The 27,246-nt window shown below is 41.7% G+C and overlaps 3 protein-coding genes across 4 annotated transcripts; all 3 read left to right on the top strand.

Annotated features, from left to right (window-relative positions):
• The first annotated feature begins 85 nt into the window (after window positions 1–85).
• LOC308398797 (uncharacterized protein) lies at window positions 86–8,574 on the top strand. Of its 2 annotated transcripts, none has more exons than XM_080885609.1 (8): window positions 86–4,187; window positions 5,134–5,237; window positions 5,327–5,792; window positions 5,882–5,974; window positions 6,056–6,092; window positions 6,341–6,412; window positions 6,493–7,776; window positions 7,861–8,574. In XM_080885609.1, exons 1-8 carry the CDS (start codon window positions 4,089–4,091, stop codon window positions 8,112–8,114), a joined length of 2,409 nt encoding a protein of 802 aa, XP_080741735.1. In that variant the 5' UTR covers window positions 86–4,088; the 3' UTR covers window positions 8,115–8,574. The 2 variants fall into 2 exon arrangements, with proteins under 2 accessions (XP_080741735.1, XP_080741734.1); XM_080885608.1 differs by having other exon boundaries at window positions 7,858–8,573.
• Window positions 8,575–10,622: 2,048 nt separating this feature from the next.
• Window positions 10,623–17,217, top strand: nudt21 (nudix hydrolase 21). The gene is made up of 7 exons (XM_080885652.1): window positions 10,623–10,900; window positions 11,942–12,142; window positions 12,234–12,297; window positions 12,378–12,467; window positions 12,934–13,009; window positions 13,112–13,226; window positions 16,780–17,217. Exons 1-7 carry the CDS (start codon window positions 10,785–10,787, stop codon window positions 16,799–16,801), a joined length of 684 nt encoding a protein of 227 aa, XP_080741778.1. The 5' UTR covers window positions 10,623–10,784; the 3' UTR covers window positions 16,802–17,217.
• A 2,124-nt stretch (window positions 17,218–19,341) lies between these two features.
• ogfod1 (2-oxoglutarate and iron-dependent oxygenase domain containing 1) lies at window positions 19,342–26,507 on the top strand. The gene is made up of 13 exons (XM_080885853.1): window positions 19,342–19,594; window positions 20,630–20,775; window positions 20,864–20,910; window positions 23,896–23,996; window positions 24,073–24,189; window positions 24,272–24,363; window positions 24,450–24,578; window positions 25,075–25,188; window positions 25,512–25,591; window positions 25,661–25,902; window positions 25,982–26,110; window positions 26,188–26,246; window positions 26,331–26,507. The coding sequence occupies exons 1-13, from the start codon at window positions 19,360–19,362 to the stop codon at window positions 26,490–26,492; spliced, it is 1,653 nt and encodes a 550-aa protein (XP_080741979.1). The 5' UTR covers window positions 19,342–19,359; the 3' UTR covers window positions 26,493–26,507.
• Window positions 26,508–27,246: the final 739 nt, after the last annotated feature.

The following is a 27,246-nucleotide window of genomic DNA, read 5'->3' on the forward strand; positions in this document are numbered from 1 at the left end:
CCCATAAGAGCCACTGCGCCTGCGCAACTAGGTGCCCGGGGAGTAAAGAGGAGGGATCGGGATGTTGCTGTGGGTGATGGGCGCCAGATTTGAATTCAGGCGTGGGCGTGGCAACCACGGAGACGGTTATTAAAAGGGAGAGGTTATTGATTAGTTTTCTGATCTGCTATCAGTTTTTTTTTTCATCGGGAGTGACCTTTAAACATTCAACAGCATCGAGTCAAGATTAGGAATAATGTTTGCTGTATTAAAGCAGTTCATCCAGTTAGCCACTGGAGGGCGGCATGAAAGTGTCAAATTGGGGTTTACAACATGCACACAAATGAAATCGTGAGTGATAATTAGCTGCATAGTGTATGTAAGATGAAAAGAAAACCTATTTAGACTGTTGCCATGGGAAAGTGAGCTCCTGGACCCTAGCTTTTAGGACTTTTCAATTATAGCCCACCATTAATTATTTGGTTCAAAGGTTTTTTAGTTAACTAACACCAAACTAGAAACAATAACTATGTATAAAATATTTAAGTCATATGAAATAAAATAAAAAAGCAGCTAAAATTAAACGGGAAATCTTTTATTTTAGCCTTTGTTTACTAAGACTTGGAACTGGGACCTGGAACTAAACACAAAATTAAGAACAAAAATTAAACATGAGATAAAATAAAAGTAGCTAGAACACAAAAAACGACCATACAACTGAGATAGTGTGTAAAATGTAAACAAAAACAGAATTCAGTGATTTGCAAATCCCATAAACTCATATTTTATCCACACTAGAACACAGATACAAAGTAAATGTTTAAGCTGAGAAACCGCTGGAGGAACATTTTGAAATTAGGTTAATTAGACCCATGATTGGGTATAAAAACAGCATCTTAGAGAGACAGACTTTCTTAGAAGTAAAGATGGGTAGATGTTCACCAGTCTAGAATAAACTGTGTCCACAAACTGTGGAACAATTCCTGATTATTGAAAAATATTGAAAATATCTCTGAATATTGTTCCTCGATGTAAAATGTAAAAAGATTGTGAATATGTTATCATCTACAGTACATATTATCGTCACAAGATTCAGAGAATTTGGAGAAATCTCTTGTGTGCTAGGGACAAAGCTGGAAATCAGTACTGGATTCCTGTGATTCTGGGGCTCTCAGGCAGCACTGTTTTAAAAGAAAGTATGTTGTTCAATACACAGCAGTATATTCACAGTTTAAACCAGATATTTACGTACACTTTATGGAACAACATTTTTTTACTGTACAACATCAATTTAGAGTAAACTTGTTTTGTTTTGGATAAATAAATATTGAAATATCTTTTGAATTTGTTAAATGTCAGAATAAAGAGAGACAGAGCTGTCTATTTTTTATTACTTTAATCAAATTTAGGAGCACATATACACTAAGTTTATTGTTAATTTATAAGAAAACTCCAGACGATTCCATTCTGAGCTGAAGAAGCTTCTGATAGGTTAGTAGAGTCCATGTGAGTAAATTGGTGGCACAGCTGTGGATGCATATAAGACAAAACACAGAGCCTGTTTCTTTGAAATGGGAAAATCAAGAGATGTCAACCAAAACACCAGGAAAAGAACTGTGGAGCTCCATAAGTGTGGCTTAATTTTGAATACAATTTGGTGCCATTTACAATTAAGAAATACAGATAGTTTCTCTCTTTACTCTTTATATTTATCAACCTAAAAAAATAAACATTTAGTCTGATTTGATGTTACAATTAAAAAAGTGTTTTTATCTGAAGAGTGTGTAAATATCTGGTTTCAACTGTATATTTGATGATGTTGGTGTTTGGCTTGATTGTCAGCACAAAGAGGGAGAGAGAGAGAGAGGAACAGAGAGGGCAAGAGAAGGAGATGGAGAATGAGGACAGATCAGAGATGGAACAAGAGCAGGTGAGACACATGTTAGTCAAATGGTCGTTTACCAAAAGTATCACCGTATCATAGGTCCTCATGTATCTCGTACCTAGTGTTTCTTTTTAGGTTTGTTATTTTTCAAATTCTATATTTATTAAGTTATGCAGGCTTGTTTGCACAACAAGGCTAAATAATTATATAAACTTTTCTCAATCTAAATAGTGTTTTGGTAGAATTAAAAAATAAGTGTAGTGCAGGTCTATGATGATTTTTAGTGCTACTATCATCTAGTTCTGATTCTGGTTCTGTCTTGGTTAAATCCTAAGTAGTCCTGATTGTGAACTGTTGTAGACCTGTTTTAATTCTGCCGGATCAGTTCGGGGTCTGGTTGAATTGGGGTTTAGTCCTCGTGTCTTGATACCCCCCCAATCCCACATGCATACTACCTTAAGCCCCGGGTGTATCAAATGTCTGCCTCTGCCTCTGCTGGGGCCTATAAAAGTCTTAACTGCTTTGATTACTAGGTACTGGGTTTCCTTTCATAATTTTTATTTGTATTCGAACCTTAAAAACATTGAGCTGATATGTGCATAGTGAATAATGATGCAAATGATTGCATGTCGTCATCTGTCAGCTACTTGTCTAATAATTAAGACTCACATTTCTTTATAATCTGTCACAGTTTGGGAAATATTCCACGTTTTGAAGATCAGACGTGGTTGTGTTCAGCTGGCAGACAAAAGCTGTGCAGTACAGTAATTGCCTTTGAACTGTAATGCATTAAAAGCTTAACATTTCTTGAAATGCAAGTACAAATACCTCCGACATTATTTGTGAAAGTCAGTTACACGTGAACACTTGATCCCCTTGTTTGTCCTGAGCATTTCTGGACTGGTGAAGTTTCTCCAGACAACCTGCTGATTAGATGAAATTGTAATCTGAGCACTGCAGGTTTTATTTGATTTCTGTCAGCATAATAATAAGATCTAAATAACCAAGTTACTTCTAGGTTACAGTGACCTGCTGTAGGTCTGTTCTCACGTTACTTCATGTGGAACACCTGACCTTTCTTCATAAATGCAAAAACAAGTTGTTTGTGGGTTGTTATTTTGGAAAAGAAACATGAGCTCCATGTAAATATCAGCCCTGGTTTTGATTATCAAATATTCCAACCAGGAAACCAAATTCCCATGAAACCTGCAGCATGCGTCCTTTGGAGGATATGCAGCATAATTAAGATGTATGGAAACTGCTGCTAAGGGCGTGTGCCTTATTTAATGGTTCAGGAACGAGTTTTAATTTTTGAAACATAGGAGAGAACAGTGACATAACAGTAAGAGAAGAGCACAGCGATATAAACAGTGAAATACGTGAAAAAGAGACCGTGTGTGTGTGAGGAACTGTTGTGGGGGCGTGCACAACTCTATTCAGATCAAAAGCAAACATTTGTGAAGGAGAGAGGATTAAAAAAAAGGGAAAGAAAGATAAGAACTACAAAAAAGCTGTTTAAAACGTGTTTTAGATGTTTTAGACGAAAGGAGAAAATAATAATTAGAATTTGTGCAATTTTAGGGTCTGTGTGTGTATACCACACACCCGATATAACTATATATATATATAGGTATGATATAATAATGACAGTACACTTTATACGCTAGAGAGATAAATATGCACAGTGCATAAACACCGGGCTTTTAAGATAACTTAATCTTGTCACCACATGCAGGAGAGGTAGAGTAAAACACAGGCGTTACACTAAATGCATGCAATGTGAAGTTTTTCAGAGTGGGTCAGTCTGTCATTTATAGCTTCTTTTCCGCATATAAAATTAATTATTAATTTATTACGTAACCACAGTAAAACATTTTGTGCACTCAGCCTTTTCACACTGGAGTAAATCGGTGCATCCATGCATGTGCCGTTCATGGGTGAGGCTGCAGGGATGAAGCAAATGTTAGTGTGGTCACTTTATCCCTGCCTCCTTATTTTATCACCATCTTTTTTCCCCCCCGTGGTATTCCTCTCACAGAGGGGAGGGGGACAGAGAAAGGCTTGGTTCTGTTGTCAGATCTGTCAGTCTCGCCACCCCGGCCCCTCCCACCTCAGCAGAGGCATTACATACTGCCGCTGCTGCTCGTGCTCTTAGCAACGGTGCCTCGGCAACAGAGCCACGGCAACAGAGCTCCACGGCAACAGCGTGCCGTGTGTCTCCCCAATGGAGCTGCCATTGGGCGGACCGGTGCTCAGGCACTACACCCAGAGCAGACCGAGACCTCACCGACAGAAACTGAACTATCGTCCCAGCAGACCGCAGGTACTGTGCTGGAGAATCAGGGAGGTTTCTGTAAAAATGGAGAGTGAGAGAAAGGTGTGTGTGTGTGTGTTTGAGGGAGAGAGGAGGGAAAATGGAAGGGAGGGAGAGAGGAGAGATGGAATAGGGTACAGAGGGGAGAGGCAGGGGGAAGGGAAGGATGGAGGGGGAGTGCTGTAAAAGATGCCTGGTCCCCGGCTTGAATTAGGCAGTGCCATTGTACCGGTCACCGGCTGCTTCAGGAAGCCAATGAAATCTGCCTCTGTGAGAGTGGGCGCTCGTTTTCTTGCTTTCTCTTAAAAAAAAAAGGAAAAAAAGAAGCCATTCAGTTTCTTCATGTGATCGTGTAAAATATGTGTGTGAGCTCATCCGTTTTCCACTGAGCTGATCACGCTGTCACAGAGCTATTAGGCTGCAGACATTCAGTCACTCCCTTGGAGACAAATGGCCTGGGAGACAAAATTCAAGCAATTCCCCTGACAGGATATCATGTAACGGTGACTTCGGCTAAATTTGCCTTCTGGACTCGAGCCTCCCCCGACTTTCATTGCTACTTGTGGGCACAGATGTTAATGTGATCAGGACAATGCGGCTCCCAATTTTGATATCACGTTACCTATATTGGCAAAAATGAGTTATGTTGCTTCCATTCAGCGTTTAAAAAATCCAATGACGACCCCCTCCCACTCCACCCCCCAGCACCCATTGTACGTTACTGAGCAACTGAGTCCAGGGAGGCCCGGATCGTAACATAAATGGATGAGAGAATCAAACCAAAATACACCTATAGAGGCATGAGGAGTGCTAGGAGTGTGTGGGTTTTCAGAAGTGATAGTTATGTAATGTAAAGTTACATGCTGTAAGATGCGAGTTGTTCCTTGTTAGTTTGTGTGATCCGTGGTGCAAAATATCTGATTTCTGTGTGTGTGTGTGTCTGGGGGGTAATTAGGAGACAATAATCGAGAGTGAAAATGAAGTCCTTGAGCTCATGGGGCGTGTGGATGAAGGAGTTGAAGAGTTCTTTACTAAGAGAGTACTGCCTGCTGATACACTGTGAGTATCACGGCACACAAATTAGCCCCTTCATGTTTACCCGTACAAGTGAATAGACCTTAAACTGAGACATACGACTCTTTGTACAGGAAGCTGCAGGATGAGGAATCTATCACAGTGCACGAAGTGGCTCCTGCCAGCTCTGTCCCTTGTCCGGCCCCGACGAAAACCCTCCGGAGGAAGCTGGGTGATTTCTTTACGCTCAAAAAGAGGCGAGGTTTGAAATCAGAGACGAGCCATGAGGGGCGTCCCAAAAAGGCCTCCATCGCTGATCTCATTCGCCCTCTCAGGGAGGTTGCCAGATCCGAGAAAGACAAAGACAAAGACCGAGTAAAGGAGCACGACAAGGAAAATGAAAAGGAGAAAGCAAAAGAGGCTCCCACTGCTGTTTCTGGAGAGCCAGCTGTTCGGGAGACACCTGTTTCTGGCGCTCCGCCGCTGAGGGGCGAAGCAGTGCCTCCCCGCCGAGCTCTCAGAGAGGGGAAGTCCCAGTCTCTCATTTTGCTATCTGGCTCAGCAGCAGCGGGGTCGACCAATGCCAGAAACACAGCAAAGGTGGGTGTTGCTAGAGTTAATGCCTGTTTTTTTAGTCTTTTTCATTAGTGGATAAGAACTGAAAATTGGTTTGCTGCTGCTGCTTTTAGAAACAATTTGAAGGCCAGAATAGCTTTGAACAGAAGCTCCATCTCATGCTTCAGCGTATTGGAGTTTCCAAACCCCTGCCAGGAGAGACACAGGTTTGCACATCTGCATGTCTGAATGTTGTTATGGATATCTCAGAGGCCTTAAAAAGTACTAAATGCTCCTTTTTTATGTAGGATCAAGAAGGAGAGATGAAAAAGGCCGAGTCTGAAGGTATGTGCCTTTATCTGTGATACGTTTAATAGTCTTCTCAGCTCCAGCGTAGTATTAATGAGGCTAAATTAATCTTTGAAGTCTAGGGATTTGTGTCAAAAGGATAGGCTTCTCGACATGGATCAGTTCTCCAATGAAAAGATTTAGTATCTGAGGGGCTGCGCTGATAAGCCAAGCAGGAGTCTGTGGTTCTTTCAGTCTATTATAGGGCCATTAATTCCTGTGGTAAAATGATTTTTGCCCTTCAGGTACCATCATTGACAGTAAACCCGAGCCACCTCCCACTTTCTCAAAACCTCGAACGATGTCTGCATCATCAGGTAAAACGCTGGTTTACGCTCTCATGTGTACAGAGTACAGTAAGTGAACCATTTTCACGTTTATTTTGCTTGCTTTTTAGACACAAGGCATCAGATTCGGGCAAGTGTGTCAGCGCATGAAGGAGCCGGGAAACCCGCTCTGCTTCCAAAGCCGGTTATCAAACCGGGGCCACCCCCCACAACGTCTGGCCGCAACACACCTGAGAACGAGCTGGCCCAAATACAGGAAGCAGAGACACACACGCCCACTAAACTCAGCCCAGCCGCAGCGCCGTCACCTCCGGCCACCACCGCTCCCGCTGCACCGACAATCTCAAACGCGGTCCCCGACTCGACCGACTTTGAAGCTCCCCCTTCGAGTACTGTAACTCCCTCACACGCAGATGTATGCACTGACTCTCCTGCAGCAACCTCCGTCCCCGAAACTACGACCGCACCCACAGAGCCCCCTGCCAACGCATCCGTTACCCCCACCTCCTCAGAGTCTGTTACTCCAAGCCTCGCTGTCACTTCCACTTCAGCAGCAACAGTTGCCGGGCCTTCCATTACCACCTCGGAAACTGTTTCTGCTCCCAGTCACGAAAGCCCTGTTTCCACGGCATCAACAAATCTGTCAGCCAAATCGACTTTGCCAGAGCCAAATGGCGTTCTCTCACTTGATGTTGCTCCTGCTGCTGGTGGTGATGCAGCTATTTCTGTCACCACCACAGCTTCTGCGCCCTGCACCAGCGTGTCAGATGTGCCGCCGGGCTTGTCTACCACCACCACCATCAGCGAAGTCAGTCATGAACCAGCTTCAGTCACATCCAGTAGCTCTTCAACATTAGTCACTATGACTACATCACCTCCCTCTGACTCAAGTGATGTAATTACAGTAACAATTTCACATGACCCCACCTTTACCGCTTCCTCCACCATGGTCTCTGCTGCCCTTCCTCCTACCACCTCAGCACCTTCTACCACTCCTACAGCTCAACCTCAACCCCAATTATCCACTGACTCCATTAACTCCGCTTCTTCATCTACCGCCATTCACCCAGCCACTACGTCCGTTCCCTCCACCTCTTCTAGTGAAACAAACCCTACAGACACCACTTCCACTGCTACCAGTCTGAACCGAGCAGAAACCACCTCCACCGCTAGTTCGTCAACCTCCGGTGCAATTAGCTCCCCACTCACGACTGGGTCAGAGCCACCTTTTCCCAACAATGTTGACACTAAGCTCACACCAACTATCTCTAGCCTGCCCACTACTGATAACACAAGTTCTGCTGCACCACCCGCTAGCGATAGTCCAGGCCAAGATAACGTAATCCAGATATCTGATGAGAGATCCGGTGTAGGGCCTGCAGAAAAAGGCACTGGTGAGTTTTAAGTTCTGCTTGTGATCTCTGTATGTAGGTGCATGGTGAATGGTGTGTTTTATGATATTGTTTTTCTTTTAGCAGCAGATGGGGAACAAACAAGCAAAGTACTTGAGGCAGACGAGAAGAAGGAAGTGGTTGACAGTTGGAGCCAGAGTGAGAAACCAACCGTGGCCCAGAGTGAACCGACAACGAAAGAAGAGCGGGAAGAAAGTGTGAAAGCTGAAGCAGACACACCAGCTGAACCTGCAGCAGTGGAGGATGGTGAGCGCTGCACAGAGGAAGCAGTGATAGTGGGTCAAAAGCAAGAGGAAACTAAACCAGTGAGTGATAAGTGAGGAAAAAAGAAAATGCTAAACATGGGACCAACTACTGTGACGGAGGAGGGGGCAGGAGAGGCCACAGTAAAGGGTGAAGCAGAGGGAGGGGAGTGATGATCCATGGCACTTCCTACAGGGACCACCACATCACAGCAGCACACCACAAAGGGTGGGCCACTGGACCAAAGAACTGAGATCCCCTCGGTGTGACGTAATCAACAAATCCAGCAGTGTCTTTGTCCTTTTTTAACTTATGTTTGAGGTTTTGCATTGCACGTGTGATTATGTACCATAAGACAATTATTGTGGTAAAAAAAAAAATACACAATGTTTACAATAGATGGATAAGAGACATAGTTATGACTATTAAATGGAGTATTGAAGTGACTGTGTGAAATCATTACTTTGAGCAACTTCATCTCAGCTTTTTGTGGAGGTTTTTCCCACATCTACAATAATCCTCAGCCTCGATTATGGCCACACACACTGACAGATTTTAATTTGATCATAAAAGAGCAACTTTCATCTGCAGAGAATGAAAGTTTGATAATGTTGTTATTTTTATTAAAGTCAAATGCCTTTAACTTTAGCAAATTTATTTGTAAAAGAGTTGTTATTAAAGATAAATGGTAATGTATAAAAGCCTAATTAAACACATTTCATAGCTGGGTCTTAGTGAAACTGGTCTTCTACTTATCATCTTTCAATAAACAACTCTGGTATACAGAGTTGTCATACATCTGAAAACTCAGTCATACATATGAAATAGTATTTTTCCTTTTCATTTCTATGAGGCAGACATTTCCAAGAGTTTCCTTTTTTTCATCGGACTACATTTAACCACTGAACATCTGTGCGAGCTGTGTATTATCAGGAAAGGTGTCACCTTTTGCATGTCAGCTAACTTACATAACAAATTTCATCTCTCGGTTTCGTGCTACCGATTTTGCACATGTATACAATGGCTGAGGACGTTTTTTTTTTTAAACATATGATTGCCGGTATGCAGAAACTGCGTGATGAAAGGCCTGGAGGGTGAAAGGAAACAGTTTAAACACAAAGAGTCTTACTTTAGGTGCACGTGATATGCAAGTTCAATATGGAGGGTTAATACAAGAGTTAATACAAAGTAGAAATGAAAGGCATTTGTTGTAATTTAGAGGCGTTTCTCATTTGACTTGACTGTGCAGAGCTTGTGATTGTGGATTTCGTTTTGCATCAGATCCAGATCCCTGGTAACCCAAGGGGTTCTGTCTATATTACCCCCCTCGAGCAACAAGGGGGGATATTTGCTGGGCCTGTGGTCTTCCCCTTGTCCTGCTTGGCAGATCAATATTCAACATCCTCTGTCCAGTATATCCACAATCCCTCCTCTGCACATGTCCAAACTGTCTTCAGCCTTGCCTCTCAAACCTGACCTCTCCCCCGACATACCAATTTTTAACCTTGATATAAGATTAAATGAAAATGTGAAGTGAAAATCTGAACATCTTTTTTTGTTAGTGCCACTGTCACCACACCATATGTCAAAACAGGTCTGACTATCATCCTGTAAACATTCCCTTTCACTTTTGCGGCTATCCTTCTGTCACAAATAAACCCCATCTCCACCTTGTCCCTCCTGCTTGAACTCTCTTTTTCACCTCCCTCGTGCATTGTCAGTTGACCCCAGGTATTAAGACTCATCCACTGTCACTACCTCTGCTCCTTGCAGCTTCATTGTTAAATCTTTCTCTCATCCATTCACAGCTATTCTGTCTCGCATCTACCAACTTTTATTCCTTTTCTCTCTAAAGGATACCTCCACCTGCTCTCTTTCACCTGGTCCCTAATCTCACAACAGATCACAGTGTCATCTGCAGACATCGCAGTCCATCATAGCCTGACCTCGTCTGTATTCTTGGCTGGAGGGGCTCAGAGTATACTCCTGATGAAATCTCATCCCCACCTTGAACCCATCTGTCCTGCACCACCCACACATACTTCCGACTCGTGCCTTTCGTATGCAATAGAAAAAATCCAAAATAAAAAATAAAATAAACAAATATTTTATAAAAACAAAACATATATATATATATATATATATATATATATATACACACACACACACACACACACACACACACATATATATATATATATATATATATATATATATATATATATATATATATATATATACACATACATATATATATATACACATACATATATATATACACACACACACATATATATATATATATATATATATATATATATATATATATATATATATATATATATATATACACATACATATATACATATACATATATACATATACATATATATATATAGTTATTTAATTTTTTTATTTTTTATTTTTATTTTTTTTTAATGTAAAACAGGTCATTTTTGGTTAATTTACACTTCAATTTTCACTGACACACCCTTTGATAGTTCGCTACATATCAAATACGAAGTAACGTCTCAGATCCAGACCAGCAGGGGTCGCTGGCGAAGAGTCTCCCCCACCACAAAGCCGCACTTCACCCGGAAGAGGAGCGAGGTTAACAACGGCGGAGACATTTGTTGTGGAGGGTCGGCGGCGTTTCTGAAGTAATTCATATATTCCAATAAATAACCAGCTCCCAGCGGAGGTGCTTTCTTTCCGGCGGGTTTAGTGTCGCTGAGCATACGCTAGAGATGTCGGTCCCGCCTCCCAGCCGCTCGTCCACCGGCTGGCCGCGCAGCGCTCCCGTCCAGTTTGGGAACAAATACGGGCCCGCGAAGCCGCTCACACTGGAGAGGACCATCAACCTGTAAGTCCGTGTGGATCATTCTAAAAGCACCGCACACGTAGCTGGTCTCACTACCGTCGTGGGGCCGTTAATTATCGCACACCGAGGAGTCAGGATGCAGCGCGACCTGCTTGGTTCGGTTAATTGTGATCGCTGCAGGAAGAAGCCTTAGCGGGTCGATGTCTGTGGTCCTATTAAGGCTTCGTGAGGGTTATTCTGAAAGTAAAACATAGGAAAAACATCTCGGCTGTAACTCTGACATTATAACCGAACTTTGGTGTTTATTTCACCTGAACGTAGATTAGAAATGTAGATTTTTAGTTACAGGTGTAACTAATTATTCCCATTATCAGTGTTGGAAACGAGACGTGATTTAAATGTGATTGCCATAAAGCTGCCTGACAGGTAACTAAGTCACTTAGAATATTAAGAAAATTTACAAAATTACATTCAAATAATTTTAAGGAATTTCTAAGAATTTATGAAGGTTAAAAGAAATGTCTCAAATTCACAAGGGCTCTGAAAAAAAGGGCTCTTTGTTTATTAACGTTTGAAATCATCCGTCAATCAAGAAAATAACCAATTAGTCAGCTCTAATTAATTAATCTGACATTTTTCTCCAATTATGATTTTTTTTCAGAAAATAAATATTTCTAAGAAAAAAAAGAATTTGATAAATACTCCATGTTTTTTTTTTTTTAAAACATGTTTTTACAAAAAATAAGGGAAAAAACAAACAAACTAGGGACTTAATCAGGTTGATTGTGGCAGCTGAAAGCCTGAATTAAGCAGTGAAATGAAAATTTTTGGAGTGCTTTTACTTTTTAAACATGGATAAAATCTGGGTTTTAACTGTTTAATGAACAAATGTGAACAGCCCTGAATAATTAAATAAAACCAGTTATTTTCTTGAGAAAAACCTTTTTGTTATAGCCATAGATTAAAAAATTCTTTTTTATTATTCTAATGTCTCCCACAGCTTTCTGTGTGTGTGTGTGTGTGTACCCCGCTGTGGGTATCTCCATTTATGCTGAAATGCCTTCTTGTGTGTTTTCCTGTCAGATACCCCCTCACCAACTACACATTCGGTACCAAGGAGCCACTGTATGAGAAGGACAGCTCGGTGGCAGCCCGGTTCCAGCGGATGCGGGAAGAGTTTGATAAGATGGGGATGCGGAGGACAGTGGAGGGTGTCCTCATTGTCCATGAACACAGACTGCCTCATGTTTTACTCCTGCAGCTGGGCACAACTTTCTTTAAACTGTGAGTGTCTGATGTTCAGAGCTCTACTGTGTGAACAAACTGAGGTAGTTTTTCCTGCACGGGTGCCTCACAGTTTGCTTCTCTGCTGCAGGCCTGGTGGAGAGTTGAACCCTGGGGAAGATGAGGTGGAGGGTCTGAAGCGCCTGATGACCGAGGTAGCTACCAAACTTTGAGCTTAGTGTCATTGTGCCGGCTGTTTTGATTCTGTGTGCATTAACTTCAAATTTGTTGTTAGATCCTTGGACGGCAGGATGGTGTGAAGCAGGACTGGGTGATCGATGATTGTATTGGTAACTGGTGGCGTCCCAACTTTGAGCCTCCACAGGTCAGTACAAAGAAGATGATCAGAAGGATATTTATGATACTTTAACTAGGGATGCATCAAGCCAACCTTTTCCAGATCTGATCTGATACAGATACCTTGGCTTCAGGTATTAGCCTATACTGAGTACAGAGCCATGTAATTCTTACTGTGAGGAAGAAACTTGGAATAAACATTAGGCTCAATTTAAACACTGCTCTACATCCAAGAATATACATACAGTTGTCAGAAGTTTGCAGTGGTACTGCTACACTGTGCAAAGTGGATGAAATGATGAAGAAAGAGGACCACCTCCAAATTCTTCAACTTCACTGCATATCAACAGATGTATGCATTACAATCACCCCACCCTGGAAGAAGGACAGTTCAACAGAATGACTGAAATTAATATTCATTTTTATATCAGTCATGTTGGATATTGTCACATCTACATCTTGATGTGAACTAATCTGAAGTTTTTGCCCTGCAGTATCCCTATATTCCAGCTCACATCACTAAACCTAAAGAGCATAAGAAGCTGTTCCTGGTCCAGTTGCAGGAAAAAGGTCAGTGTATCTCAAAATTTCTTTGATGCTTAATTAAAATAAGTAAAGACTTAGATGAGTCTCTTTGGTTGTTTCTGAAATCTGTGTTTGATGTTTGTACAGCACTGTTTGCTGTGCCCAAAAACTATAAACTGGTGGCTGCACCGTTGTTTGAACTGTATGACAACGCTCCTGGATATGGACCGATCATTTCCAGTCTACCACAGCTGCTGAGCAGGTAATGTTCAGAACTTTTGCATGCGTTTGGACAGAAAATAGTAGAACTGCAATGTTTTCGAGTGATGCAGGGATTCCTCAGAGCAGAGGGATGCGCTGTGAAATTACATAGCAGGGTTTCTTTCTGGTCGCTGGCAGTGTGCACAAAGTTTGCACTCCGATCAGAGACATTATCAACACAACAGGTGATAAAACATATAACAGCAAAATGGAAGACTTTTCCTGCAAATTAGACAAGAGATTGATGCTGCAGAAGATCATTATGTATTTGAATTCTTGAGGTAATATATTTATTTTACCAATCCGTGCGCTCTAACGGCTGCATTTTTCTTTATATAACATTGTCTTCCACGCAAAGTGATGTCACATCTGTTTGTGCAAGCTGTGCACAAACAGATGTGACATCAGTGTGATGTGCATATGTCAATTTTTGTAACCTTGCATGTTTGCTATGGGGTGGTTGAAGAGATGAGTGCATGTTTGTGTTAGTTTTTACCGCTTTTGAATCGCATATCGGTGCAGAAGCTCAGATGTTGCACCAGCTTGAAAAGACTTTCTGGAAAACACTGGGAAAAGGTTTCATCTGCAGCTAAAAACACCCGTGGCCTCAGCGCCAGGATAAATGGCACGGCACTGTTTGTGTACCAAACAACCAATCGGGCGACCATAATGATCCTTTAATGTGTCAGCTGCACATTTGACCTCTCAATCTGTAAGACTTTATGTTTCTTGGTGTGTTTAGTTATGATAGTCTTCTATACCATAATAAATAAGGCTTCAAAGTGCCTATAGTTTATATAACATGGTAAACGGAGCTGAATATTCTCAGTGATAAATGGCCTACAAATGTAACCCATCGATTTTCAAATCTGTGTCCCAATGGCTGGAATTTCCATTTGGTAAAAGGCACGAGTATAAACTTTTATGCATCACTAACTTGACACAAATTCCAGTGACAAAGTGATGCACACAGTTTGTGCTGCTGCAACCTTACAGAGGAGCTTCATTAGCTTGTGTTGATGAGGTATGGCTCAGTGGGTTGAACATATGTTTCTTATAGCTACGTCCCAATTCAGCGGCTGCGCCCTTCAAAGGCCGACCAGAGCTGCTGCTAAATGAGGCGGCTTAGCCTCTCGTGTGCTGCTTCTGTTGCCTAGCAACCATGACACTAACAGGTAGTGATGAGCCCACAGCCGGTGGCACTAGGGCTGGGCGATATGACCCAAAATTCATATCTCGATATTTTTTAGCTGGATGGCGATATAAGATATATATCTCGATTTTTTTTTTTTTAAGCCATAAAGTAAGAACAAAAAGAGAGTTCTTAGTCAAAGCTGTGTCCCAGATGTCACACAGGCACTTTTATTAACATACAGCACAGATGTACCGTATTTCCCGGACTACAAAGCGCACCTGAATATTAGCCGCACAAGCTAAAATCAGGGGAAAATCCTGTTTTGTACATACATTAGCCGCACCTGACCAAAAGCCGCAGGTGTTTCAATGTTGACTTATCATATGTAAGAGAATATGCACAAAGCGAATTGTCAGGAAAGAGATGGCTGTTTGGAGACACACCCCTTTTATTAATATTTTGAAAAACAAGTTATGGGTACATATTTGCATAACTTTTTAGGTATATGTACAAGTAGCGGTAATTACAAGTACGAAACATGTACTGTGCTTCATAAATGAGTAACAAATGTAGTACATAACAATAACCTACAGCACACCAGAAAAATAGATTCGGACTACCTTTTAGGCTCAGGTGCAGTGACACGGCTTTAACAAGAAGAAAAGTCAGTCATTCACCACCATCTTTCTCTTCTTCCTGCACACTAAAACCACCAAAGTCCTCTCCTCCAGTGTCTGATACGAACAGGCTCAGGATGGCTTCGTCATCCACTCTCAGCTTCGTTCCTTCGTTGTCACTTACAAAACCAAAGAAATCCTCGTTGTCAGTGTCAGAGTCGAACACCCTCTGAAGGGCCGTGGCGGTGTCCTCCTCTCCATCATGCAGCAGTCCAGCCCTTCGAAATCCGTTGGTGATCATGGATGTTTTCACACTTTTTCACGCTGTCAGATTCCACCGGTGGAGTTGAGCATAACTTGCTTTTCGCAAGTTTATCGCCGCTCGTCATCCACGACTCCCGCTGAACGCGTAGCGTTCATTTGAAGTTTGTTTTTCACGCTACTTGTACGGCACTATGTTGCCTGGCGGATGGACACGTGACCAACATACCACTCTTGAACCCCGATACTGTGTGTCTGATCGCATGCCCTTCCGCCAGGCAACGTAGTGCCGTACAACAGCGGAACAAACAAAACAAATCGTCTTACGATATGACAAAAATCACGGACAATCCATAGAAAAGCCGCACCTGACTAAAAGCCGCAGGGTTCAAAGCTTGTGCAAAAAGTAGCGGCTTATAGCCCGACAATTACGGTACATGAAAAATTACTCAAAATTAAATTATGAGCATTCATTAAATAATAATGCTCCATAAATAAAAGAAAACAAGGTTGTTTTTGTGCTAAACAAAGAGCTCACAATTGTGCAGTCAAAATGTAAACTAAAAGACGCTGAGCGTAATAACAAAGACAGACAGATTTTACAGCTGCTCTGTTCCCAAGTTTTACTGTGTGACTGATAGCCTGGAGTTTGAAATCCGCTTCATAACCACGTCTCTTACAGGTGCCATTTATGGTCCTTATACACACACAATACGGTAATATTACGTTGATGCACAGTACATATCACTCCGCGAAGCTCCTCGGTAGCCGTAATGCGCCGACAATCTATCAAGCGGTGCAGCTCCGTAGCTTACCAAAGTCGTACTCAAACATTTTTGACAGATTGCTGAACGCCGTGTACCACATAAAATCAGTTCGCGGCCATCAAGCACAACCAGAATTCATACATAAGGCGCGCTATAACTATAACTATAATTATAACGTAACATAGACTATATCGATATAAAGGATATTGTCACATCTTATATCTCGTATAAAAATATATCGATATGTTTTAAAAACTCGATATATCGCCCAGCTCTAGGTGGCACACAATGAAACTTGGGATAAGGTGGGCTATGAGGGATGCGCTCAGCATATCCTTGAAAGCCCGGGAAGAGGACACATTTGTAGGTCACTTTCAAGGGAGCCTTCGGATGTGAACGGCCCTCGGTGTCCTGCTGTGATGTAATCGAGCTGGTCTTTCCCTCAATACATGAAATCATCGCGTTATTAGCTGCATTTTATATTTGCTCTTTGTCTAGTATTAAAATTAGTTTGATCTGAAACATGTGACAAATTGGGGGGGGGTTGTGAAGAAATGACGATGGGATTTTAAATCTAAACTGTGAGCATAACTGAGCACGTTAGTTCTAGCCAGGTTAAAAACAGCTACTTCCTTTGTAGTAAACCTTCTGCAATGTACAGATTTGTCCTGGAAAAGATGCTCTTATCATCAAAGTAGCTCTTTGTCAACATGAGTCTAACTGGCATTGATTTTGTAATAATCACTGTTTGTTTTTTGTTTTGTTTTTTTACAGGTTTAACTTCATCTACAACTAACTCAAATGATCAGAAGTACATGCGGCCGTCTCTGTGAGTGCGTCCCGCAGTGTGGAGAAAAGACTTCGCCTCAGCACCATCTTTCACAAAACAAATGCTTGTCATGTCAGGTATATCTGCAGACCGGAGGGGTGTTTATACTGTTTAAGAAGACTATGAAAATGTCTTCTTTTTTTTTTTTTTTCTTTGTTTCTTTTTAACCTTAAGAGTTGTTGTAGTCTGCAGGTTTGTATTCCAGTGCGTTAAAAATCTGATTTTATGTCCTCTCGAAGGAGGCCAGTGTTTGATTAAACAAGCCGAAACGTTGAGTTTCCTGTTGTTTTAACCTGTAACAATGCCGTGTTTTCTTTTATTTTCTTTTAATAAAGCAGTCTTTTGAGTACGTTTTTTTTTATAAAGTGCAAAGAGCAGCCGTGTCTGTCTGACTTGTTTTTGAAGTTTCAATAATATGCTACATTACATCTGTTGCTGTTCAGAAATACAAATCAAAGACGTTTTGGAGAAGTCAGCAATTTTTGTGATGTAGGCTGAATTAAAAACAACCAAAAACTGGTAAAGTGACAGCAGGTGCCATTAAAATCTGGGATCTAATTTGAGGAGGTCAGACAGAAATGTGTGCATCATTGTGGTTAATGTATGGGGAAAATGCTGTGCAGTCACTGATGCTCTCCTAGGCTTCCCCACAGCCACATCCAGCTCTGGGCACTCATTTGGATTCAGATCAGGTGACTGACTCAGCCAGTCGAGAATGTTTCTCCACCTCTTCCCCTTCAGCTATTTGGGTTTTTTTTTTTTTTGGGTTTTTTTTTTCCTTTTCCCGCTCTATTTTCAGGATCATGATCCTGCCGAGTGATGAAATGCCTTCCAGTGCCAGTGCCTGAATTCTAATGTGGCTTAATGCAAATCAATGTATAGAAATCTACATCTGTCTTGTTTCTTCCACCAGCAGTGAGATGAGCAATGTCTCCCACTAACAACCTGTTGTAGTGCTTCAAAGATTGAAGGTGGGAAGCTTTGGCTCCCTAAATGCTCATCTTCCCATCAACTATGTTTGCATGAAAGAGTGGCTCTCCAGACTCTTTCATGCCTGTCACATGTGCTCTCATCTGTGAAGAGATCAGAGTCCCAGTGGCAGACCTGCAGTTCTGAAGTGCTTTGGTCTACATTTATCAAGCCAGTCCCACTAAAGGACATCAGGCCCTCATACCATCCTCACGGAGGTCTAGTTCTGATAGTTTAGTAAGGTATATGCACAGGTATCTTCCTAAAAGTCATTATCTGGCTCGTGCTCCTTACACAAACCAGCATATACCAGTCCTGCTGGATTGATGCCCCACTGGGGCTCGTGTGTGTGTGTGTTTTTTTTAATAGTGTATTTATTTGATACAAGTGATCAGGATACACGTTTTTCAGGTTGTACTTGACAGAAACGGTGTGTTTGTTCCTTCATTCAGATAATTTCTAATTATTTGCCCACAGCTCAGCTTTCTGATGTTCATGTGACTGCAGACATGAGTAATCATAATAATATAAATGGATGCCATAAAAAGACAGGAGAGGATGTGCAGGTTATAGAGACATGTTTTATAACACATGCACTTTAAAAAACACCAAAAAAAAGGAAAATCATTACAGTGTATTTTGGGAATACTGTGGATTTTCGACTAGAATTAGACAGCATGAAAAAATCGTAACCACTAAAAAAAGCTTCAAAAACATCTTATACTTAAGGAAATTCCTCACCATAGCTTAAATAAATGGTAAGAGCCAGGAACCACCCACAGTAGTCGATTAATTCGATAACATTTTTATCATGGAAAAACTGACTTTTTGATTTGAGACTTCATTTTCATTATATTTGAAAAATACTGGAAAGTATTGGTCAAGTTTATATTTTGAAAATTAAGTTAGAGTTCTATTCTAATTAGCCCAGATCTCAGCCAACAGGTTTTAATTGAACAGAATATCCTTGTCATAGTCAATAAAGGTTTAGCCCCACAACCCAGTTTCTTTTTCTAGGGTTTTTAAACTTGTGGCATGTGTTTGAGATTATGGTTAGCACCAAATTATGTAGTCTGCACCAGATCTGCTTTTAAATAGTCTTAAGCGCTTGAAATAACAGGAACCGGACTTATTTTGTGTGAATGGGTGAACAGTGTGTGAATGGGTGGATGACTGGATGTGTAAAGCGCTTTGGGGTCCTTAGGGACTAGTAAAGCGCTATATAAATACAGGCCATTTATTTTGATTTGTGTACTTGCTTCACCTCATCAGGTTTCCTCTTGGAGGTGGCCCTGAAAATGGCTGACCATGTCTTTATACAAGTTGTTCAGCAATACTAGCTATATCTTTAATATGCTTTCTTACCTGGCTGCTGTAATAGATTTATTACCTAATCACCCGAAAGCTAAAGAGGTAAAAATATAATAAAGTAAATCCCTGAAATCAGATCCTAAAAGTTTGGTGTGAATATTATTATAGTCATGGTTCAGTTCTGCCTGACAGTCTTCACTCAGGGCCAAACTACAAGCGTTAATAACGTCATTTATCCGCGACGCATGGTGCGAGGCCATGTCCAAGCGTGTTTTGAAAGTTCGTGTCAGGTTTCTGTAATGGCCACCACCAAACGACCACAGGACGAGTGCAGCAGCACAGACGAGAAGAAGAAGAAGAAGAAAAAGAGCGAGAAGGAGAGCCGCGAGGAGCCGGCGGAGCTCTGCGCAGCCGTAGAAGACGAGCAGGTGAAGAGAGCCGTCACGGAGGCATGGAGCCGCAAGACTACCTACAGCCACGGTCAGTGAGAGGACCAAAGTTCAGCTTCAGATATTTATCTGCAGCTGTTAATCAGTCTTCAGAAACCTGCAGCTTTGACGCGGCTGTTATAGGTGTTTTACGGGAATTTGTTGGGAGATCTGCTTCAATCAGGAGCAGCAAATTTGGAATAAACCCTCTCTGACGTTAGAGAGCTACGTGATAGTGGACACTGCAATACATAACAGAAACAGTTCCTACTGTAACATTTTTTACTATAACCGGAGTGGGGACCTGCATGCCCTCTCCCCATAGTTGTCAAATCAGTATCTTGTAATACAACAGTACGCCCCCTCTCTTCCTGCTTTCCTGTCTAACATTTGCTATAATAACTAATATAGGCAGAAAACATCCCCCCAAATTAAACTTTAATCATTGTTCTGAAACTGTGCCCTCACAGATTGTAAAGACCCCCCAGATAGCAAGACGACAGTGAATTGATGTTGATTTTCCATGTTATGGTCAGGGTTGAAATGCCACTGTTGTAACAACATTGAAATACTGTGGTAAACCGACGGTCTTACTATAGGGACGTTGTAATAACGTTGATTTACCGTTGTTTTTTTGTCATTGATATTTGATCTATTTGTAGTCGACCAGGTGACAAAAACAACGTCGAGAAAATGTCGATTTATAGTTGACCATCATTCCGCGCCGGTCACCATCAAAAAGCCATTGATTTGTAGTTGAGCGTTAAATTGCATTGCAACTGAGCGGGTATAAAGTACCGGAGAAAGAAGATTTATTGTTCTTTTGTTATCAATGATTTCTGGTCTAGTTCACCAGCTTTAAAACACCGTGTCGACGAGCAATTTATGTATAGTTGACCGGGAAATTAAAGCAGCGATCACTTGGACAGTGGCCGTGGTCAGTGTAGTATTTTAAGTTTCTGTCTCTCTTCTAAAGAAAATCTTGCCACGTTTGTTTTGCCCATTTCTTAACTTTGCTGTTTACACAGTTTCCTTTGTGTGTGTGTGTGTGTGTGTGTGTGTGTGTGTGTGTGTAATTATTGTGCAGGCGATCTGGAGTTGGACTGCCAACCGTTCCCTCACTGCATCTTCAGAAACTTCATCAGCAGCCAAGCCTTTGCAGAAAACCTCAAGAAAGAGCTGCTGGAGCTAAACTTCCATGAAAAATCAAACGACCTGTATAAATTGAAACAGGTTTTTTTTTTTCATTCATCCTCACACTGATTTATTCCAGTGTCTTATCATTTGTTTTTTATTATTTGTTTTTGTTGTCCCCACACAGTCAGATGATCTGAAGAAAAGAACAGAGCCACATATCGCAGGGCTGAGGTAACAAAATAGTTTGAATTCATTTGTGTTATATGTGTGTGTGAGCTGTCAAATGGGCAGAAAGCTTTCATTTATGAAAATCAGAAGCCTTGATTTTTTTCACATTTTATTATACTCGTCTTCTTGTTGTCATATTATTTAAAAACTACGACTGAACTTCCAGCTCTGAGTTGGAGGGGGCAGAGTTTAAGATGTTAAGATTTTCACTGGGAGTGACCCAGATGGGTCCTGACTATAACAGGATTGGAAACCAAGTTACAGAGGCAAGGCTGAGATGGTTTTGGACATGTGCAAAGAGGAGGGGTAGTGGACGTACTGGACGAAGGATGTTGAATAAAGAACTGCCAGGCAAAAGGAAAGGAGGTAGAACACAGAGGAAGTTCACGACTGTAGCAAAGGAAGACATGCAGAAGGTTGGTGTGACAGAAGAGTGTGTTAAAGTGAGATGGAGGCAGATGAAGATAAAAAAAATCCAAAAAGGAGAATGGCAAAAGCAAAGAATGACAATGAAGAGGACAAAAACAGAGAAGAAGGCAAAGAAGATGAAGACGAAAAAAGAAGAGGATGAAGGCAAGGAAGTGGATGAAAAGAAAAGGGCGTGCTTAAAGGTGAAACACAAGCAATATCAAATCACAACGTGGCGCATAAAATGTTTTGGTGCCTAAAAAAAAAAAAAAAAAAAAAAAAAAGTGGCTAAAGGAAAATGGGTGAACTGGACTTGGGTACCCAAGGCTTATTGACTCGAGTGCTTTCTGACCCCTCAACTAGAGCAGGGCGATATGACCAAAAATATTTATTTATTTATTTATTTATTAACCTTTATTTAACCAGGAAGATCCCATTGAGATTAAAAACCTCTTTTTCAAGGGAGACCTGGCCAAGATAGGCAGCAGCAGATGTCTCACAGTTACAGAAATTACTCAAACGCAGGCAGCAACAACACACATGCAACAATAAGTGAAAGAATACAAATAAAATAAAAAATAAAATTCAAATAAAAATAAAAAAGTCAGTTAAAATGACAATCAATCTAATTGAAACAGTTACATGTTATGGACTTGGCCTCAAGGATTCGTAGTTTAGATTTAAAAGCACTTAATGAAATGAATTCAGTCATTTATCACGATATAGATTTGAAAATTTACGATAACGATATAACTGACGATATAATTGACACTAGACAAAATACTTTACAACTCCACAATTTTATTAGTGCAAAAAAAACCCCATCAATGTATTTTCACTTAAACAAGCAGCTGGTTTTTTTACATTAAAGTTGTATAAAAACGTAACAGTGCAAATGCAAATTCCTTGCTGACAGTTTAACCAAAATGCATTTCCAGTGGAAATTGGCCGACATATCCTCAGCATAACCATCTATAATATCCACAAAACTTAAAAAGAGCTTATACACATGCAATACGGTATTATATGTTGAAGCACAGTACGTATCACTCCGCGAGGCTCCTGCCTACGGTAGCCGTAATGCTCCAACAATCCATCAAGCGGTGCGGGTTCATATCTTAGCAAAGTCGCACTAAAACATTTGACAGATTTTCGAGCGCCGTGTATCACATAAAATCGTTTTGAGGTCAGTAAACACAACCAGAATTCATACATAAGGCACACGGGATTATAAGGGGCACTGTCGATTTTCAGAAAAATCAAAGGTTTGATTTTAAGTGTGCCGTATTTACCAAAAAACACGGTAATAACGACGGTCCGCTAGCACGCTCAACCAAAAATAGTGTTTTGTTGTGTATCTGACGGACGCAAGCTAAACCAGTTCCACACCACTGTCGTTGCAGCATTTTTACAAACCAATTCTGGTTCATCCGTTTCATTCAACGATCCGCTTTCACCCTTGTCTCCAACGCCGCCGTGCCTTTTTCTCTATGTGCGTATGAAAACAAAGGCACTGCGCATGCGCGTTTTACCCATATTCTATCGCGATATTTCATTTTCTTGTCGTTGCCCAACATTATCCCGGTATTACCGTGAACGGTATGATATGGCCCAGCCCTACCCTCAACCTTAATACTGCTCGCTATAAAAATGTATCCGTACGCACAGAGCATCCTGATCGATGGTGGCCTCACCTCGTGTCAGAGGTCTTGTGGAATAAAGGCCTCTGACAGGTCAGAGTTGTGTTTGGTGGCACAAAGCAGATGTGGACAAAATTCATCAGGTAGATTTAAGTCACAGATCCTTTTCACAGCTGGTGTTTTGAGCTTCAAAGCAAGAAAATGAATGAGGACTTCATTAAGTGAGCCACCTTCAGGGTCCTGGCATTGTTCATGTTGGCTCGCAGATTTACCGAGACTAAAAGAGGTACTTTTGTATTTGTATCCAGCTCCATATTGATATTGTTGGACTGTTGATGGAAGGATGAGAAACATTCTGAAGTTTATTTATCAGGTCCAGCAGGTGGAGCCAGAGATTACAGATGCCCTCGTAATTGGTATATTACATTTAGTGATGATGACTGAAACGTCTTGCGAATATTTGGACTGTTTGTTAAAGCAGGAAGGTGGTTTATTCTTTAGTTTCTACTACAGAGCTGAGGCTGGCAGTGAACACAAGGCTGTAAGTCATCGGAGCAGAGTAGAACTCAGGGCCAAACTACAAGCCAAAATAGCACAATCCAGTGTAAACCTTTCTTCTTTGAGAAATAACGTGCTGCTTTCTTCTTATAATTATGATAAGCTGTCTACAGTGAATCACTTACATGTGCTGGATACATATTTGTGAGTATATGCGCTTTACCTGCTGAAGAAGTGCAGCACTGGGGAATAAATACAGTAATTACACAGTAACGGCCTCCCTCTGTGGTCATCTATTATTTATGTCTTAACAAAATGTCACAGAGGGCTTTCAGGTAGCTAAACAATCTGTCCGTGTGGTGAGAGTTACAAATTTTAAACGGCGTTTAAAGGTCACGGCCAGGTTTTCACAGTGTGCCCGTTTCTGTACCACTGTCTGTAGGGCAGCACTGTTTGGGCGTTTCCGGTCCTGGCTCGGGGAGGTTCTGGGGGTTGAGCTGGAGCCCACTGTGGATATTTCTTGTGCCAAATATGAATATACAGGTGAGATTAGCTCAGTAGGAAAACTGTTACATTGTGAGTTTCTGTTTTAGTTATTGTCTGTCTGTCTTCTTTCTAGATGTTCTTTTGTGCCACGATGATGAGTTGGAGGGGAGGCGTGTTGCGTTCATTTTGTATCTTGTGCCCCCGTGGCAGAGCAGCGACGGGGGAACCCTCGATCTTTACACAACAGACAGTGAGTGTCCCACTGTGTTTGCGTGTGCGCATGCGTGTATTCTCTTACACAACAGAAGTGTGTATTTCATTTTTGTCGTCAGGTAATTTGCAGCCACAGAGCATAGTGAAGCCACTCGTACCCTCCTGGAACACACTCGTGCTCTTTGAAGTTTCTCCAGTTTCCTTTCACCAAGTAAGAATAAATATTCTTGTTTTTACTATTTCTTTGAAAAGGCTGCGTTTGGAAATTACACTGTTTGGGGTTTCTTTTTTCTTCAGGTGTCTGAAGTTTTGTCGCAGGACAAATGTCGGCTGTCTCTGAGCGGCTGGTTTCACGGACCTTCTCTGGAACGTCCTCCTCGCCACACAGTGGCTCCCGTCCAGAGGAATCCGCACTTACCGAGAGATGTGGGTGCTATCTTGTGGGAATATCTCAAAAAATTTCGGAAGAAGAATTTTATACGTTTTGTTTGATAAATATAACATATAATTTGCATGATTCTCAATCAATTTACAGCTGGAGGCATCTGTTAGCTTAGCTCAGCATAAAGACTAAGAGAAACCCATCTGGTGCCAACAGTCATGCCATGTTCAAAGTCCCTTGAATCACCACTTTTTGACTACTCGGATTCTTAGTTTGAAATTCAGCAGGTTGTCTTTGCCATGTTTACATGCCTCCATTGACTGGCATTAACGAGCAGTTGAGCTGGTGTACCTAGTGGCTTGTGAGTGTACATTATAGTGTTATGAGAGCTCTGTATGCAAATCTAGCTATCTCCAGGCTCCAGTGTAAGCTTTTTTTAATCAGTTGTGAGCATCAGTTGATTTCTTATAATGTCAGATTGTTCCTCTCTTGGACGGCCTCCTTGCCAGCTCATGTGTTTGCTGTTTGTGTTCGTGGCAGGAAACGGTGCTGCTGGAGTGGATCAATCCCATCTATTTGGACATTTCTTATCAAGAGCAGATTCAGGAGAACTTTGAAGACAGCTCTGAAATTCAGCTCAAAGGATTTCTCAAGGTAACTTCTAAAAACTCTTTTCCACCGACGCAGTACTGCAGCTTTTTTATTCAGAACGGTTTTCGGACATTGCACCATAGAAATGCAATTCCCAAAGCTGGAAATTCTTATTCACAGATGATTTGCAGATGAAGCACGCATGGTTTTTTTTTTCCACACAGAAAGTACCTCAGCTTTAGCTACACAACACTGAGTAATGAGGTAATTTCCAAGTATCCAGTGTGCACTGCTTTTCAAAAAGGCATCAGAGCAGAGCTGGAACCGGTGTCGTGTCTTTCCCGTGTTCATTTGTTTCCGCTGAGTGATTATGCGTTTGTCTTCAGGAGGAGAAGTTCAAAGAGGTGAGTGAAGCACTTCGGCTCTCTCAGATTGAGTGGAAGAAGAGAGGTCCACCCAATAAGAGGTGAGTATGTTTGACTCTTTAAAGTAGCACTCTGTATTTAAGATTGGCTAATAATCTGTGTGCTTTCAGGCGCTATGAAGCAGCTGCTCTGGACTCGCTGCCTCAGTGTGTGAGTGCATGCTGGGAGCTGCTTCATTCAGAAGCGTTCTTCCTGCTCCTCTCCAACTTCACTGGCCTTCGATTGCACTATCTTTGCCCGGCTGACGACGAAGAGAATGGCGATGAAGAGAAGGATAAAAAGCAGCAAGATGATGGAGAAGCCACGGGGTCGTCAAATGAACCATCCTCAGCAGATGTGAGCAGAGAGAAAGGTGTGCATCGCTGTGAGTGCTTTCATTCAGCCGCCGCCGCTGCTGCTGTTCGTGTGTTTTGACCTCTGTGTATTTTCAGAGCCGAGCACCCCTTTGTGCTGTGGGGAAGTACGTCGATGGTCTCATGGCGGCTACACCCTGTTGCACGATGGAGAGGCAGCGCGGGCAGAATATGCGCTGGACCTCGTTTTGCCTTTCGGCTGTGCCGGTGAGTTCACACCCAGGAGAAGAACGAACTGTCGGACACCAATGTGACTGTACTGAACTTTTAATTCTCTCTCATAGGCTGGCAGTCAGAGTTTGGCGGCTTCACATGTTATGTCGCTAATGAAGAGGATGAGGAGGTGAGTGCTGATTAATGTGACATGTAATCGCACATGTGTGGATGTTGCTTCGACAGTCATCATCATCGCTTTCTTTCTTCACAGCTTCTGACTGTCTACCCAGAGGACAATTCCCTCGCACTCGTCTACAGAGACAAAGAGACACTCAAGTTTGTCAAACACGTCAACCACAAAAGCACCTCCGAACCTGATGGCAGCTCCACCTGCAGAGAGTTTTATGACTTTTCTTTTGTCTACTATGAATAAATATGTATATAAATACATAAGAGTGTGTGTGTGTGTGTGTGTGGGGGGGGGGGGGGGGGGGGGCATTTACACTGGCTGATGAACTCCACTCACTCCTCTCACTTGTAAATATATAGGGATGGAGTCTTGGTTGGATCTAACCACCAATGATGAGCAACATGCTGTGTAATGCCAACCAAAGCTACTTTGACTTGTGTGATGTTACTGACACTTCAGTTTTTTAGTTATTCCAAGAAGGGGGAATTTTTTTTTAAAATGTGTATTTTTAGGCTTTTTAGTCACTATTGCAATAGGACAGTGGAGAGAGGACAGAAAAGCTGGGAAAAAGACACGCACAAAACAACCTTGGTGTACATTTTAACCCAGGCCTCTGTAATAGTCTTATGGTATAGGGGTCACCTTAAAAAGTTACTTATATTATTTGTTAAAGTTGTAGAAATCTGGAAAAGTATGAAAATGGCTCTCCTTGCTTTATTCAGAGCCAGTCCCCAGCATAGCGTATGCACCTGGGCTGCATTCAGGCCTAACAAAACTTGACAAAAACGGTTTTTTTAAAAATAGAAAAGCCGTAGTTATGATGGCGCTACTGCGTCTGAAAAGTAATGCCAACTTGTGTCTCAAACCTGCATTCTTTCTAATGGTCAGCAGGGGGCGACTCCTCTGCTTCCAAGAAGACTTCAGGTTGTATTCACATTTATGAGAAAAAGACCCTCGCCCCCCCTCACTCTGTGACCTCAGTAAACGCTTTTATGGG

Source organism: Rhamphochromis sp. 'chilingali' (assembly GCF_963969265.1).
Source record: "Rhamphochromis sp. 'chilingali' genome assembly, chromosome: 6".
Classification (NCBI taxonomy): Eukaryota; Metazoa; Chordata; class Actinopteri; order Cichliformes; family Cichlidae; genus Rhamphochromis; species Rhamphochromis sp. 'chilingali'.